The 18,511-nt window shown below is 41.8% G+C and overlaps 1 protein-coding gene across 1 annotated transcript in view; it reads left to right on the forward strand.

Annotated features, from left to right (window-relative positions):
• Positions 1 to 18,511, forward strand: part of LOC122815301 (deleted in malignant brain tumors 1 protein-like) — a 1,941,982-nt gene that overhangs the window by 1,876,143 nt on the left and 47,328 nt on the right. Inside the window, 1 exon segment of the mRNA XM_044087678.1 lies at positions 10,565 to 10,579. Within this exon segment, the coding sequence (XP_043943613.1) occupies positions 10,565 to 10,579 (15 nt within the window).

The following is an 18,511-nucleotide window of genomic DNA, read 5'->3' on the forward strand; positions in this document are numbered from 1 at the left end:
TAGTAGACTCTAATTCAAATTGGTTCGAGACTGACCTTCTTCCTATCTTAACATCCAGCACTGTCATTATGAAATTGAACAGACATTTTTCTGTTCATGGTAGTCTGCACAATGTCATTTCTGACAATGGTACACAGTTTACAAGTCAGCAGTTCAAAAGATTTGCTGAGACATGGGACTTTGTTCATGTTACTAGTAGCATACCTCTCAACCGTACTGAATTCCTCAGAATTTACCAGTTTTGAGGGCAAAATAATGGGGTGCCACAAATTTCCGAGTGGCCCCTTCAATTTCTGATTTCTTTTATTGTATTTATTTACAATTTTAAAGAATGGCTGACGTAATCATTTACAGGGGGCATGCATGATAACATCAGCTTTGTTGAGAGCCACAGTCTCTGAAATGCAGTAGATTTAAAAAAAAAAATCAGTTGTCTACAGTTGCAGTGCAGCCCGCTCACCCATATGGTAATCCATTATTGAGATCTAGAGTCTTTGCAGGGACAAAAGTGTATGAAAATGTAAAAGGAATAACACCGTGGAGTGTGGATGTGGAAAGTAAGAAGCAGCACCTTTTATTAACACTGTTATTTGTATAGCTTCGCAAAGTTTGCATTTTTGGTGATATTGTAGTCTGTAGTAAATTAGAGAAGTGATGTACTTTAGTCTGGAGTATCTGGGTGTTTTGGAACTCCACCTCAGTAACTTAGTTTCAGTTTTCACCCAAATCCACTCCCAGTGGGTGAGTCCAGGCATGATTAGGAAAGGTGTGCTTGAGCTAATGGGAGTGCCACTAGGGGTTCACATATGGTCTGCATTGGTTTTCTGTAATGAAATATTCTGAACCACATAGGAACTGGTAAACAAATACCCCCCGCCCCCACAGCAATGACCCAGCATTGGTTTGTTGTAGGTACTTATTTGTTGAACGGTGCTTGCTTTCCCTTGTTTGGTCAATGGTGGCCAGTGACCATTCAAGTTAAGAGTGACAACTGTGTGGGTGCCTTAGAGAAGCAACATAACAGAAGAATAAGGGCATGGAGGTTTAGGTACGACTCACATAACTGGGTGAAGAAAGGAGTCTACTTACAGTAACTGAGGGAAAGTAGTGCATGCGTTGTTGTCTTGTAGATGTCTTCTTACTCCTGTCCATGCAATTTTAAATTACATCTTACAGCTTTGGTTTGATCATTTGCCTTTTAAGGCATTTTGCTGCTTACATTTGTTCAAGTGAACTGTTCAATTATGGAGAGTTTTCTCTAACTGCTGCTGATTACATTTGTTTTACTTAATTCTGCTGCTGTTGTTCAAGTATGGAATGTGTGTGCGCCTTATTTAATTCTGCTGTACTGTATACATTTGTTTTACTTAATTCTGCTGCTGTTCAGGTGTGTGTGTGTGTGTGTCCAATTTAATTCTGCTGTGCCGTTTACATAGATTCATAGGTAGGTACTAGGCTATCAGCCCAAGCGCCTACATAAGCCTAGCCAACAAGGTTCCCTGGCTTACACCACCCAAGAAAGTTATTTTCCTGTGCCACTATCGAGCAGAGACACAGAAGTGATCCCCGGGGTGTATTTCCTATTTCCCATCCACTCATCAAGATTTTTCTTGAAGAGTGCTAATGAAGAACTTTGCTTGACATAGATGGGTAGCCTGTTCCAGAGTATGGGAAGTCTCTGGGACAGGAATCTATCCCTCCAGCATGTCCTGTTTATTGTGGTGACAAGGATTAGCTCCCTAGAGTGTGTAGCTTGGAGGGACTGGGATTTCTTTAGGTGTAGCATGTCTGGGATTGACATAGCTTTATATGTTAGGCAGAAATCACCTCGGAGTAGGTGATATGCTACAGAGTAAAGCTGGAGTTTTTTGAGGCAGTCAGTGTAGGGCATTTGTTTGAGGCCAGTAATCCTCTTTGTGAGGTACTTCTGTGGCCTTTCCAGCTGCTGCAGATGTCTTGTGAGGTACATTCCAAAAGGGGCGTTGTACTCTATAATGGGTCTAATGAGTGTTGAGTAGAGGGGAACAATGACCTCTTTTTTCATGGATGAGAACCCTTTTATGATGAGGTGTGCCTCATAGAAGGACTTCCTGACTACTGTGGCAATGTGACTATCAAAGGAGAGACTACTGTCCACCTGGGTCCCAAGGTCTCTTATCATGCATTCGGTGTTAAGTAGATTGCTGCCTATGTGGTAGTTCATGGGTACAGAGCTTTTACCAAAGGGGAGGACACCACTTTTTGGCACTGAGCTTGAGGCCATGGCTCTAACACCAGGCATCTGTCTCAGTGAGGCCCTTCTGTAGGATGTCCACATCATTTGGGGACTTCACTATGGCTCCTAGTTTGCAGTCATCTGCAAACTTTGTTAGCCAGAGGCCTTCTGTGTTAGCCTGCACTTCAGAGAAGTAGATACCAAACAGGAGAGGTCCCAGGATGGAACCCTGTGGTACTCCACTTGTCAGTGCTTTGATTTGGACTCTGCAACTTTTACAGTGTGGGTTCTGTCAGGGAGCCAGTTGGCAACCCATCTAGTGATGTAGGGATTTATGCCTAGTTTAGTGAGTTTAGCTATAATTCCAGAATGGGGGATGGTGTCGAAAGCCTTGGTGAGGTCAAGATAGGCTGTGTGAACCACCTTATCCTCATCTACGGCTTTGGTGACTGCCTCAAAGAAGTCGATCAGGTTCAGGAGGCATGATCTGCCTTTCACAAACTCAAACTGGGTGGGCTCCAGATTTTGGAGGTTACTAATGTCTTTGTTTATGAGTTCCATGATAATATGTTCCATGGCCTTGCAGACCAGGCTCGTCAGGCTAATAGGTCAATAGTTCCCAGGATCAGTGGTGGCTCCCCCTTTGCAGAGTGGGATAACTGTTGCTGTGCATCATGCATTGGGCACAAAGCCTGATGCGAGGCTATTATTGAACATGGTGCTTAAGTGGGGAGCCAGTTCATTCTGAAGTTCGTGTAAAATGCAGCCTGGGATGTTGTCCAGTCCCATGGATGCTGTGTTTTTGGCTTTAGAGAGTGCAGCTTTTACCTGCATAGTTGTGATTACAGGGACTCTGCATTCTTCCTGTATAGATATGGGCCCTTTAGGGGGTGGGGGGTTAAAGTTAGCACTGAACCTATCTGCCAGGATGTTGACAATATCAGTTGGTTCTGTAATTTTCGTGCCTTTGTGCTGTAGCTCAGAGGAGATCTGGGTGTTGCCATCGAGATTCTTGACATAGCTACAGAATGCTTTGTGGTTGTCCATGTGATTAGTGGCGATTTTGTTTTCGTAGCTGGCTTTGGAGGATCTTATAAGGGATCTCAGCTTCTTACTGAGGCTGACCAGGGAGCTCCTCCACTCATGGGATTTTACTCTCTTTTGCAACAGTTTCTTCCTTCTGTTGTACAGTTTATTTATGGCAGTGGACCACTAGATTGGCTTCCTTTTTTTAGAGGATAGCATCTTGGTTCTGTTTGGGATAGCACGATCCATGCAGTCGTGTAAATGCTTATAGAGTACATTTGTGTAGGATTCAGCAGTTGTAACTGTATTGTTCATCTGCATGGGTGTCATGAAGTTCTCCACTTCTGTCTTAAGAAGCATGAAGTTGGCTTTGGAGAAATTTTTTACTGTGGTTTCCTTAATGGGGGTGGGGGCGGTATGTGGATATCAGGGCTGATTAGCTTATGGTTGGATCGTATCAATGAGGAGTTGACTTCAGATGTGGAACACCGGTCACTCATGTTGGTAATGACTAGGTCTAGGATATTGTTGCCCCTGGTGGGGGTGTGGATAAGTTGATCTAGGGCATTGGAGTTTATGAATTCCAGAAAGCATTGAGCTAAGGAGTTGGTACACAAGTAGTTTTCCCAGTTAATGGAGTAGTTGAAGTCGCCCATTATTAGGGTGTTTGGTTGAACCCTAATATTTTCCAGTACATCAAGAAAAGAGGAGTGGGAATCCTGGGGCATGGTGGGGGATCTGTAGCAAGCTACAGTTTGAATTGCAGTTTTGCCCAGAGTTAGTTGCACTTGGTTAACCTTGGATGCATTATGCTGAGCAACTAGCCTGGAGATGTGGATATCCTTAATGAATATGGGCACACCTCCGCCTTTGGTGTTTCGGTCCAGGTTACATGGCCGAAAAGTGTGGTATGAGTTATAGCCTGGTAGTGCAGGAGTGCTCTCTGGAGCCTTGAACCAGGTCTCAGTCACTGCACAGATATCGATGTTCTCCATTTTTAGAAGTGCCTCGAGTGAGTGCATTTTGAGATTTAGACTTCTAGCATTGAGTAGCATTACCCTCAGTTTTTGCTTGCCTGTTCCTGTTATAGTGGTGAATTTGTTATTTGAACCCTGCCTAAAAAAGGCACTATAAGGGCATCAAGAGCCTTAGCCAGTGTCCGGAATCCCAGGAGCGACAGGTGCAGGCCATCTGTGGCAAAGCATTGTGGTCTGTCAACCATGTCATCCCAAGCAGACAGATACTGGATCCCCTTAGAATGACACCAGAAGCTTAGCCAATTGTTGAAGTCAGTCATTTTGTCCTTGTACTGCGGTATCATTCTGGGCAATGGCAGAATGCTACTCAGGGCTAGAGTCATACCTGCCTGGGCTACAAGATTGGAGAGGTCTTCCATGTCTCTTTTCATGTAGTCCAGGGAGGTACATCTCAGGTCATTCACACCAACATGGACAATGACAGAGTCATATTTGTACTTGTTGTGGAGTGACCTGAGTGCGTGGGTTATGTGGCGAATCCTGGCACCTGACAGGCAGCTGACAGTAACTTTCTCCTTGTTTAGCCTGGTGAGTGGGTCATCAGTGTGCCTGACTATAGAGACACCTATGACTAGTGTGTTGGGTATGTTGTTTTGCGTTATTGGCTGTGGTTGAGTGGCACACTGAGTCTGTGGGCTATGTGTCATTTGGGTTGCTTGCATTTCTGCTTTGGAGGTCTCTGTTGCTTAGGCAGATTATTATTGAGAGCCTCCGCAAATGTTTTTGTGTTACTATATGTGGATTTTGGTGGTATAGATTTAGTGAGACTATGTAATGAGTGTGGTGTGGTGCAAATGTTTACCTTCTCCTCATGACTGTCAAGTTCAGTCTAGGTTGAAGAGAGCTTTACCTCAAGTTTGGCTAGATAAGTGCCTCTCTCACAGGTTGTAGTGTTGGGTGGTAGGAGAAGAGGGTTGTCTGTGTACATGAGGCAATTTCTACATTGCCTCAAGATGCCCAGATTCATCAGATAGACAGGAGAGATCACTGGGAGCTGACCCTTGGACATGCCTGAATAAAAAACTATTTTCCTCTAGATAAATGAGGAAAGTGAGTGCAAGTGTTTTTCTCAACGTCAGTGAGAAAATTAAGTACAAAAACTGTTTTCCTCTAGGTAATGAGTCAGATTGAGTGCTATAGTAATTAGTAGCTTATTTAGTGCTTACAAGTTCTGAACAAGTGCTGAGCATGAATAAGCAAATTTAAGTGCTAAAACTAAGAATCTGTATCTGCACTAGACGAGCTACAGGACAGAAACAACTGCAAATGCAGGCTTTCAAATCAGAAAGTTGAGAGAGATGGAAGATTGCCCAAATGGCCAATAACTACAATTTCTGAGCCAGAACCACTCCTTATGTAGTAGACAGGTTACCTAGTGCTTACCACTCCCAATGATAAGCTAGAAGGCTTCCCTCCAACACAGAAAGGCGTGGGGGGCTCAGAAGCTTACATACAGTCCTGGATACAGCAAATCTGTATCTGGAACACTAGTTACAGGAAAGGTAGGAAACAGGCTTACAGTTTTTTTTTGTACAGAAAAGTAGCAAAAACAGTAATAAAAACAATTCACATGCAGTGCAAGCTAGCACACTTGAGTATGTAGCAATATTAGACCAAACACAGTTTAAAAAATGCAATTAAATTAAAAAGGACTAAAAGCAAGTGCAGAAAGAGTTTATTAGGTAGAATGTGGTAAAGAGGTGGGACTGGGGGAGTGAACCAGATCAAATCTACAGTGGGGCTGGCAACTTCAAACTCCACCAAATTTAAACTACAAACCAAACATAGGGAGGGAGGGTACAGATATCTAAGCAACAACTAAGAGTACAAACTTTAAAACAAAAAAAATACTCAGCTCTGCATATTTGCAGATCAATCTCTCAGAACAGTGAGACAACAGTTTCAACAGAGATCTAAGCAACAACTAACAGTACAGACTGTAAAACCAGAAAATATCCTCAGCACTGTATATTTGCAGATCAGTCTCTCAGAACAGTGAGACAACAGTTTCAACATAGATCTAAGCAACAATTAACAAACTCTATAACCAAAAAATATACTCAGCTCTGTATATTTGCAGATAGTCTGTAAGGCAGTCTCTCAGAACACAGGTTCCAGCAATTTAAATGCAGGCTGTTACTAGCAGGTCAAATTAAGTAATCCTGTAAAAAACAGTTATACCAACTGAAGACATGGCAGAAAATGGGGGGTTGGGGAAAACAGTTTCAACAGAGATCTAAGCAACAACTAACAGTACAAACTTTAAAACCAAAAAATATACTTAGCTCTGTATATTTGCAGATCAGTCTCTCAGAACAGTGAGACAACAGTTTCAACAGAGATCTAAGCAACAATTCAAAAAACTCTATAATCAAAAAAATATACTCAGCTCTGTATATTTGCAGATAGTCTGTAAGGCTGTTACTAGCAGGTCAAATTAAGTGATCCTTGAGTTAGATAACACACAAGCTGTAAAACCAGTTATACCAACTGAAGAAACGGCAGAAAATAGGGGGGGACAGTTTCAACACAGATCTAAGCAAAAACTAACAGTACAAAATTAAAGAAAATATATATACTCAGTTCTGTGTATTTGCAGATCAGTCTCTCAGAACAGTGAGACAACAGATTCAACAGAGATCTAAGCAACAATAAGGAATCTCTATAATCAAAAAATATACTCAGCTCTGTATATTTGCAGATGGTCTGTAAGGCAGTCTCTCAGAACACAGGTTCCAGCAATTTAAATGCAGTCTGTTAGATTAAGTGATCCTTGAGTTAGATAACACAAAAGCTGTAAAAAACAGTTATACTAACTGTAGATACGGCAGAAAATGGGGGGGGGGACATTTTCAACAGAGATCTAAGCAACAACTAACAGTACAAACTTTAAAACCAAAAAATATACTCAGCTCTGTATATTTGCAGATCAGTCTCTCAGAACAGTGAGCCAACAGTTTCAACAGAGATCTAAGCAACAATTAACAAACTCTATAATCAAAAAAATATACTCAGCTCTGTATATTTGAAGATAGTCTGTAAGGAAGTCTTTCAAAACACAGGTTCCAGCAATTTAAATGCAGGCTGTTATTATGAGGTCAAATAAAGTGATCCTTGAGTTAGATAACACACATACCAACTGAAGACACGGCAGAAAATGGGGGTGGTGGGGAAAAAAGTTTCAACAGAGATCTAAGCAACAGCTAACAGTACAAACTTTAAAACCAAAAAAATATCCACAGCTCTGTATATTTGCAGGACGGTCTCTCAGAACAGTGACACAACAGTTTCAACAGAAATCTAAGCAACAATTAACAAACTCTATAATAAAAAAATATACTCAGCTCGGTATATTTGCAGATAGTCTGTAAGGCAGTCTCTCAGAACACAGGTTCCAGCAATTTAAATGCAGGCTGTTACTAGCAGGTCAAATTAAGTGATCCTTGAGTTCGATAACACACAAGCTGTAAAAACCAGTTATACCAACTGAAGACACGGCAGAAAATGGGGGGTGGGCTGGGGAAAATAGTTTCAACAGAGATCTAAGAAACAACTAACAGTACAAACTTTAAAACCAACAAAATATACTCAGCTCTGTATATTTGCAGATCAGTCTCTCAGAACAGTGAGACAACAGTTTCAACAGAGATCTAAACAACAATTAACAAATTCTATAATAAAAACATATACTCAGCTCTGTATATTTGCAGATAGTCTGTAAGGCAGTCTCTCAGAACACAGATTCCAGCAATTTAAATGCAGGCTGTTACTAGCAGGTCAAATTAAGTGATCCTTGAGTTAGATAACACACAAGCTGTAAAAACCAGTTATGCCAACTGAAGACACAGCAGAAAATGGGGGGGGGCAGTTTTAACAGAGATCTAAGCAACAACTAACAGTAAAAACTGTAAAACCAAAAAAAATATTCAGCTCTGTATATTTGCAGATCAGTCTCTCAGAACAGTGAGACAACAGATCTAAGCAACAACTAACAGTACAAACTTTAAAACCAAAAAAATATACTCAGCTCTGTATATTTGCAGATCAGTCTCTCAGAACAGTGAGACAACAGATCTAAGCAACAACTAACAGTACAAACTTTAAAACCACAAAAATATACTCAGCTCTGTATATTTGCAGATCAGTCTCTCAGAACAGTGAGACAACAGTTTCAACAGAGATCTAAGCAACAATTAACAAACACGACAATCAAAAAAATATACTCAGCTCTGTATATTTGCAGATAGTCTGTAAGGCAGTCTCTCAGAAAACAGGTTCCAGCAATTTAAATGCAGGCTGTTACTAGCAGGTCAAATTAAGTGATCCTTGAGTTAGGTAACACACACACACACACTGTAAAAAAGTTATACCAACTGAAGACATGGAAGAAAATGAGGGGGGGGCAGTTTCAACAGAGATCTAAGCAACAACTAAAGTTTGTCCTGTTTGCTGCATTTACCTGTTGAGGCTACACACTCAAGTGCGCTAGCCTATGTTACATATTTATTGAATTTTCCTGCTGTTTGTTGCAAAAAAAAAAAAAGAAAGAAAAACAAAAAAAAATTATCCTTGTTTCCCACCTTTCCTGACCTAGAGTAGTCCAAATACAGGCATTGCTGTATTCTGGACTTTAGGAAAGTTCCTGTGTTGCCCATTTCCTTTCTTGGATAAAGGGAGGCTTCTTTGTTCACCAGTGGCAGTGGGGAGCTTAGAGCAGCCTATCTATCCCTGGAGGAGTATTCCCAGCACAAGAATCTGGTAGTCTATTGGCCGTTTTGGGCCCATTTCTAGCTCTTTCAAGTCCCCCTGTATAAAACCCGCTTTGGCGCAGTTTTTGCGATTGTTACTACTCAGCCAAGCTCCTCGTGGTCCTGCAGAGTGGTGCTAGCAGCAAAGAGGCCAAAAGAGCAACTGTTAACCTGATAAAAGTGTTTTTTTTTCCTGCTACAACCTGGGCGACTGTCCGATCTAGCTAAACTGCAAGTATTTCTGCTTCTTGAACAGTTTTAAACTGTATAAAGTTGTTTTTGCACCTGCACTTTTAAAGTTTGTCCTGTTTGTTGCCTTTACCTGTTGAGGCTACACACTAAAGTGCGCTAGCCTGTGTTACATATTTATTGGATTTTCCTGCTGTTTGTTGCAAAAAAGAAAAAAAAAATTATCCTTGTTTCCCGTCTTTCCTGACCTAGAGTAGCCCAAATACAGGCTTTGCTGTATTCTGGACTTTTGGAAAGTTCCTGTGTTGCCCATTTCCTTTCTTGGATAAAGGGAGGCTTCTTTGTTCACCAGTGGCAGTGGGGAGCTTAGAGCAGCCTATCTATCCCTGGAAGAGTGTTCCCAGCACAAGAATCTGGTAGTCTATTGGCCGTTTTGGGCTATTTTTTAGCTCTTTCAAGTCCCCCTGTATAAAACCCACTTTAGCGCGGCTTTGCGTAATTTTGTGCATAGTGCAGCATTGGGCAACTCCGCTTAATTGGGTTTAAACCATTCTCGGCTCCACAAAGTCTGCTCTTCATTTTTTCCCTTAGAACTGATCTAGTTCTCATAATAAACACCCTATTCCTACTCTAAAGCCTGGCACTTGCTCACTAAAGCAATTATATAAGTCAGCACTAAAAAATTAAAAGCACTACACCCTCACAAACTCCCCTTTAGTACCTTGTTCCCCACTGGCCCTTTTTTTTCAATTATAAAGGAATTCCCAATACTATTCTAACATGTTCAAAGGTCGGTTGTCAATCTCCTCTCTGATCCAGCTGATGAATCTGGGAATCTTGAGGCAATGTTACAACTGCCTCATGTACACAGACAACCCTCTCCTCCACCCAACAAATTCCAACACATGTGAGAGATGCAACCATATAGCCAAACTGGAGGCTAAGCTCTCTCAACTCAGTACTGGCGTAACCAGTCAGGAGGAGAAGGAAACCACACTCACTACAATTCCAGTCCCACATAGACCTACCAAGACAGCAAACCAAACACATAAACACACAAAAACATACTTGGAGGCTCTAAATAAAAATCTGCCTAAGCAGCAGAGACCTCCAAAGCAAACACCCAAGCAAACGCTACCCCAAAACAAAACACATGCAATACATAGCTCACAAAGCCAGTGTGCCGAACAGTCACAGCCCTTAAGGCTAAACAACACACCTGATACACTTGTAATAGGTGACTCTATCGTCAGGCACACTGATGTCCCACTCACCAGGCTGAACAAGGAAAAGGTCACGGTGAGCTGCCTGCCGGGTGCTAGGATCTGCCACATAACACAAGCACTCAGGTCACGCCAAGGCAAGTACAAATATGACTCAGTCATTGTCCATGCTGGTGTGAATGACCTGAGATGCACCTCCCTGGACTACATGAAAAGAGGCATAGAGGAGCTCTCTGAGCATGTAGCCCAGGCCGGTATGACCTGACCTTGAGTAGCATCTTACCCTCACCAAGAATGATGCCACAATATGAAGACAAGATGATCAATTTCAACAACTGGCTTAAGTACTGGTGTCATTCAAAGGGGATCCAATGCCTGTCAGCCTGGGATGACATGCTCGACAAGCCACGATGCTTTGCTAGGGACGGCTTATACCTGTCAACCCTGGGCTTTTGGATATTGGCAAAGGCTCTTGCCACCCCCATAGTGCCTTTTTTAGGCAAGGCTCAAAAGACAAACCCACCTCCATAGGTATCACAAGGGATAAGAAACTAAGAGTAATGCTACTCAATGCCAGAAGTCTAAACCTCAAGATGCACGCACTCGAAACTCTCCTTAGCATGGAGAACATCAATATCTGTCCAGTAACAGAAACCTGGTTCAAGGCTCCCGAGAGCACCCCAGCACTACCAGGTTACACCTCATACCATGTTTTTCGGCACCAAAACTTGGACTGAACCACAAAAGGAGGGGGAGTATCAATATTCGTCAAAGATACCCACACCTCCAGGCTGGTGGCACAGCACGAAGCATCAGAGACTATCCATGTGCAACCAACAGTGGGTAAAACTGCCTTCCAGTTTATAGCCTGCTACAGACCACCCTCCCAAACCCAGGAACCCCACTCAGCCTTCCTGAGAACACTGGAAAATATGAAGGTCTCTCCAAAAACCATTATATTGGGCGACTTCAACTACCCAAACATATACTGGTAGCATTACTCTAGCTCCAACACCCTAGCCCAAAGGTTCCTAGAATTAATAAACTCAAATGCTATGGAACAACTTGTTACCACTCCCACAAGAGGGGAAACATACTGGACCTGATCATCACCAACATGGGGACTCTATGCTCCAGACCAGAAGTGTATCCCTCACTGGTAAGATCAGACCATAAACTAATCTAACTAGATATTCACATCCTGACCCCAGCCCCTGCCCAGAAAACCACAGTGAAAAACTTCTCTAAAGCAAATTTCACACTACGCAAAACCGAGGTGGAATCCTTCAAAGCCCCCGGGCCTGTGGAAAATACGGCCCAGACCACAGAATCCTTTATAAACACATTCTATGAACACCTTCAGGAATGCATGGATCATGCAATCCCAAATAAAACCAAGACCCAATCCTCCAAAGGCAGGCATCCTATCTGGTGGACCCCAGCCATAAATAAACTATACAATAGAAGGAGGAAGCTACTACATGATAGAGAAAAATCCCAAAAAAGGAAGGCATCTCTGATCAGTATTAGCAAAAAACTACAGGTACTCATAAAATTGTCTAAGGCTAGCTTTGAAAGAAAAATTGCACAGGACACTAAGGATAATCACAAGGCTTTCTTTAATTATGTTAGGAACCTGGGTGGGAATTCCCAGATATGCTCAGAATTAGTCCAAAATGACAAAAAATACACCAAACCCACAGGCATTGCCAACATCCTAGCTGACAGGTTCAGTGTAAACTTCTCCCCTCTTCCCCACCAAAAGGGCAAATATCTATCCCAGCAGAGTGCTGCCCCCCTGACATCTCAGATGCTCAGGTAAGAGCTGCCCTCTCCAAAGCAAAAAACACAGCATCAATGGGACCAGACGGTGTCCCGGGCTGCATCCTACATGAACTCCAAGAAGAACTAAACCCAAACATAAAACTACTGTTCAAACTCAGCCTTACTACAGGATATGTACCCAAAGAGTGGCGTACAGCAACAGTGGTCCATCTCCACAAAGGTGGTGACTCAATGGATCCTGGAAACTATTTTCCCATAAGCCTGACTAGCTTGGTCTGCAAAGCTATAGAAAGGATCATCATGGACCTCATAAATAAATATATTGGGGAGCTACAGACACTGGATCCTACCCAGTTTGGCTTTGTTAAGGGCAGATCCTGCCTCTTAAACCTGGTTGATTTCTTTGAAACAGTCACCAAGGCCATTGACAAGGAGAAGGTGGTCCACACTGGCTACCTGGACCTCGCAAAAGCCTTCAATACAATACCCCAGTCAGGCATTATAGATAAGCTCACCAGCTTAAATATATACCCCTATGTCACTAGATGGGTTGCAAACTGGCTCAAGGACAGAACCCACATGGTTAGAATTGCTGGAGCCATGTCAGACCCCAAACTAGTTACAAGTGGCATCCCACAAGGCTCAGTCCTGGGACCTCTCTTGTTCGGTATATATTTCTCAGAGGTAATGGCCAACACGGAAGGACTGTGGCTGACCAAGTTTGCAGATGACTGCAAACTGGGCGCCATAATCGACTCTCCAGCCAACACAAGCATCCTACAAAAGGGCTTCATAGAAACAGATAAATGGTGCCAGAGCCATGGCCTCAAGCTAAATGCCAAAAAGTGTATAGTCATCCCCTTTGGCAAAAACAAAGTGCCCACAAATTACCACATAGGTGGTAATCCATTAAGTACGGAAGAAGTAATTAGTGACCTGGGGACCCAAGTTGATAGCAATCTCTCATTCGACAACCACGTGGCCAAAGTGGTTAGAAAAACATTTTATATAGCCCACCTAATCATGAAGGGATTCACATCTAGATTAGGGAAGGTCATTGTGCCTCTTTACTCATCCCTCATCAGGCCCATAATTGAGTACAATGCTCCTTTTGGGATGTACCTTACCAGACACCTGCAGCAACTGGAAAGACCCCAAAAGTACCTCACCAAAAGGATCAAATGGCTCAAACAGATGCCATATGCTGCCCGGTTAAAGAAACTCCAGCTCTACTCAGTGGCATACTGCCTGCTCAGAGGCGATCTGTGCCTGACGCATAAAGCCATGTCCAACCCAGAATTAATGGACATGCTGCACCTCAGAAAATCCAAATCCCATCGAGCTACGCGCTTGAGAGACTTGAACCTCAGCACTGAAATAAATAGGACATGCTGGAGGGACAGATTCATAACCCAGAGTCTCCCTTCACTCTGGAATAAAATCTCAGTCCAGGTTAGGCTGAGTCCCTCATTGACTCTCTTCAAGAGGAATCTTGATGAGTGGATGGGAGATTTTATTTATTTTATCAGTATACACACATTAGACAAGAGTTTTTACAGTGTATGCGCGGTACAGCACACAACAGTACAGAACAATCAAAAAATCAAAAATTTAAAAATAAAATAAAAATAATAGATTTGTGGTGTGTGGTGTGTGTGGTGGACTGGGTTGTCTTTGCGTAGCTAGTGTGTTCTGTGGGGGGAGGGGCGTGCATGATATAAAGGGCTGCGAGACAGGAAGTTGTTGCATTGCATTGCATGTATGTTGACGGTCAATAAAGAGGCAGAGCACCAGTATGCTGCTAAAGTGGGAGGGTTGAAAAAAGTTCTTTATAAAAAAAAAACATGTTGTGTAGCGGCGTGCGATTTTAATGAGAAAAAAGAGAACTGAATGAGACTGTTGTGCTTTTTGTTACTGCCTTGCATGCTTTAGCATAGAATGTTGTGGGCCTAGCAGAGATACTGTAGCTCTGAGCGGGATGAGATGGAAAAAGAGTTGGAGAGAGAGAGGGCAAATATGGCCAGACAGTCGGAGGAGGTTAAGAAGCAGCAAGGGAAGAAGGGCCACTATCAGGCGGGTTTTGCCGACAGTTCAAGTGCAGAGTATTGATTGAGAACGAGAGGGGGGGCGTGATGATGAGGGGGGTTTCTTCCTTGGCTCTGTCTCTTCCGGACATTTTTTGGATTGTGGAGGTGCAAATACAGGGCACACCTATGACTTTTTGTCTTAACTGTTATTTCCACAAACCTGCTGCACACTTGTTTCCTGCTGGGAGTGCCCAGCTGTGGGAGGAACCCTGGAAACCCTGCTGGGTCCTTGAGGATGCCATTGGTGGTTTGCCCTTGGAGCTTAAGAGCTCACAGCAGCAACAGAGACAGACATGCGAGAAGTGTAGTGTGTGCAGGGACTCCGCATGCATGCTTCTTGCCTCCCTTTATTTTTGGGTCTGGGTCTGGAAACGTGTGGTTGACTCCTATCACATCGTCTTTTGAAGCCTCTTACCGGAGTTGTGCTCTGGGTTGGGGGTGGAGATACCACTGGGGAAAAAATTGGAAAGTGAAAGAAAGCTAAAGAGGGATGGGGGGGCTGTTGTTAAAAGACCAGAATGGCCTACCGATTGGTGTGCAGGCATGGTGGTAGTCCCAAAAGAAGACAGTAACAGGCTGAGACTGTGTGTAGACTACACTAAGTTAAATGAATCCTCCACAGTTGGACCCTGCTCTGCCTGATTGGAATGTGTTGCCTGGGTGACCAGTGTGGGTGACAGAATCTGAAGACCCCAGGTATGGTAGATCAAAACCATTGCGGGAATAATTGAATAGTGGGTGGGTTTGTGCTAAAAAGGGGCCTTATGGAAGGAGATGTGTGGTGTATTCAATGGACTGGGTTGTCTGACAGGAAGTTGTTGCATTGCATTGCATGTATGTTGACAACTTTGGAATGGTAGGTAATACATACATATATACAGGTACAGTACATACATTGTAGATTAGCCAGTGTTTGTGAGTAAGATTGAAAAACTATTATCAATTGCTCTAGATTTAGTAAGCGGATCATAGATTTACCCCGGGTATCACTTCTGGGTCACTGTTAGACAGAGGCACAGTATACTAACCTCGAAAAAGGGCATAGCAAAATTAATTTAAAATGGGTGGCGAAAGCCAAACACACTCTGGCTAGGCTTGTAAATGCCCTAGGGCAGATAGCCTAATATGAACCTATGAACCTATGAAGTAACAGTACAAACTTTAAAACAAAAAAATATACTCAGCTCTGTATATTTGCAGATCAGTCTCTCAGAACAGTGAGACAACAGTTTCAATAGAGATTTAAGCAACAATTAACAAACTCTATAATCAAAAAATATACTCAGCTCTGTTTATTTGCAGATAGTCTGTAAGGCAGTCTCTCAGAACACAGGTTCCAGCAATTTAAATGCAGGCTGTTACTAGCAGGTCAAATTAAGTGATCCTTGAGTTAGATAACACACAAGCTGTAAAAAACAGTTATACCAACTGAAGACACGGCAGAAAATGGGGGGTTGGGGAAAACTGTTTCAACAGAGATCTAAGCAACAAATAACAATACAAACTTTAAATCCAAAAAAATATACCTAGCGCTCTGTATATTTGCAGATCAGTCTTTCAGAACAATGAGACAACAGTTTCAACAGAGATCTAAGCAACAATTAACAAACTCTATAATCAAAAAAATATACTCAGGTCTGTATATTTGCAGATAGTCTGTAAGGCAGTCTCTCACAGCACAGGTTCCAGCAATTTGTTTTACTTAATTTTGCTGCTGTTCAGATGTGTGTGCCCGATTTAATTCTTGTGTGTGTGTGTGTGTGTGTGTGTGTGTGTGTGTGTGTGTGTGTGTATGTGTGTGTGTGTGTGTGTGTGTGTGTGTGTGTGTGTGTGTGTGTGTGTGTGTGTGTGTGTGTGTGTGCGTGAATTTGAAGCAAGCATGTCTTTGGTATTTGTTCTGCATGTGTGTGTGTGTGTGTGTGTGTGTGTGTGTGTGTGTGTGTGTGTGTGTGTGTGTGTGTGCCTACTTCAGGTACAAGGTACATGAGCCTGAATTCTCTACTCATACCACCACTTGTGATTCAAGTTCTCAACTGCCCAGATTTTCACAGAATGTCTGGAATGTTTGGCTCATATTTTTGGTCTGTTCCTCTTAATATTTTCATTTTCTGGCAAATCAGTGTGAAATGAATTCACTAAATGATAGTCATTTAAGTTTCAGTCTTCCTATCTTTCAGGAAATGCATGGTACACAAAACAGTTTATTCTAGCAACTTTCTAAGATTGTACAAGCAATGTTTAAAACTTGCCCCCATTTTGGGCCTTTGTCCTCCCCCCAATAAATGTTGCCTTTTTCCAAATTTCTTGTGCTGCAAAGTTGAGAGATTTAGTTGAGTGTCAAGTGGATTTTACAATTAGCTGAGAGCTTCAGGAAAAGAGAAATTTAGTGCTGCATATGGTAAGCCTGCTTGTGTGGTTAGTAGCACAACAGGTAGTATACTTGCTTTTGATGCAGAAGGCTGTGGGTTCTACTCCCACAGTATGCAGATGGGTTGCTGATAATGTAGTGTGTTGTACTTTAAATTGAGTGGATCCTGCAGTCCTGTGAATGTTCTCCTTTTGAGGAGATACCTAGTATATATGAACATGTTATTAGTTTGCCATCCATTCCCATTTGCAATATTACTAGCTCTTATCATTTTTTTAACGTAACATAAGCAATTTATTCTTCAAGGGCAACAGGCACTTTATTTGTAGATGAAACAATGAAATATAAAGTTGTTTGCTAGTAGCAAACTCTTAATTAGTTACAGATCTCTTTAATTTATAATTATTTAAAAAACGTTTACTTCTGCAGAGATTGTGCATATTTACTGATATTACTGGATTGTAGACATTTATGATGAAAATGTTCTGAACTGAGCAGTTTTGTCATTATTGGTCCATACATTTTGTTTTAATGCTTAATGGAAAAATGTTCAAAACAATAAAGTTAAAACATGCTCTAACAAGTGTGTTGTATTATACAAGCCTGGTATAACAGTGATTATCCGTGATTTGCTCAGAAAGTATATATGCAATAATGATTATTTCAAGGATGAATATAAAAGTGCACAGAAGAAAAGTAGCTTCCCAATATACATTATGAGTGTTTTTCTTTGTAGGGCTTGGATTCAGGTTATTTAACTTAATTTTGAAGTTTTAAAGGAAATAGAGTTAGGAAGCAGAATTTTTAATGGTGTCCAAATTGCTTTCATTTTACACCTTAATTATTTCAGCTTTTTATTTGCATTTTGGGTCAAAGTAATTATTTAAGTAACATCATTCAACATTATTCAATATTAACCTTTCATCTCTTGGTTTAAATTCGTCTTCGCCTCTCCTTAACAATTCCTGCATTCGTTCCTGACAACATGAGGTTCTTTTAGAAGTTTTCTATACTTGGCACATTCAGTTGCTGTCTGATTTTTATCTACTTGTGGTTTGATTTCCATTCCTGTTTGATGCCCATATTTGTCAATATGTTAAGTTTATTGTTTTCGATTGCATGTCAAACAAAAATAAAAGGGAGGATGTAGACCATAGTGTGTAATGTTCCTTTAACAGCCACTGTAACTAGTTAGCACTTGCATATACAAGTCTGAGCATGTGCAAGAACAGCGCCATTTTTGTATAGTCAGCCATAGTGAATGCAGACATGAATGGAGACACACATGCGAGTGTGTTTGAAGTAATGAGTCTGTTAGTTAGCTTAAATGCAAGTTCCAGTTCCAGTTCCTAATGTGTAAACAGCTTGAACCCATATACTGCTTTGTTGTCTCTTTTTGAATGTATGAGACAAGCAATAGCCTTAACTTCAGAGAACTAACTGGTTTCTTACTGGATCTGGATTCATCCACGTTAACCATATGTGAACTGTCAGTGTGCCAATTGGCTATCCATCTGGTGACGTAGAAATTTATGCCCAATTTTGTGAGTTTATTTATAATATATGAGTGGGAATTGTGTCAAATGCCTAGGCCAGGTTGAGGTAGGTGGAATGTACTGTTTTACCCTCATCCACGCCCTTAGTGACTTTCTCAAAGAAATCCACCAGTTTCAATAGGCATGACCTGCACCTGACAAAGCTGAATTGAGTTGGGTCCAGTGTTTGGAGGTTTCCTATGTCATTATCTGCCAGGACCATGATTATTCTTTCCATGGCTTTATATATAAGACTAGTCAACAGATAGTATGACAGGGTAAAAGCAGATGTTATCTG

The sequence above is a fragment of the Protopterus annectens genome, chromosome 1.part1 (genome assembly GCF_019279795.1).
Source record: "Protopterus annectens isolate FY-2018-M chromosome 1.part1, PAN1.0, whole genome shotgun sequence".
Lineage (NCBI taxonomy): Eukaryota > Metazoa > Chordata > Ceratodontiformes > Protopteridae > Protopterus > Protopterus annectens.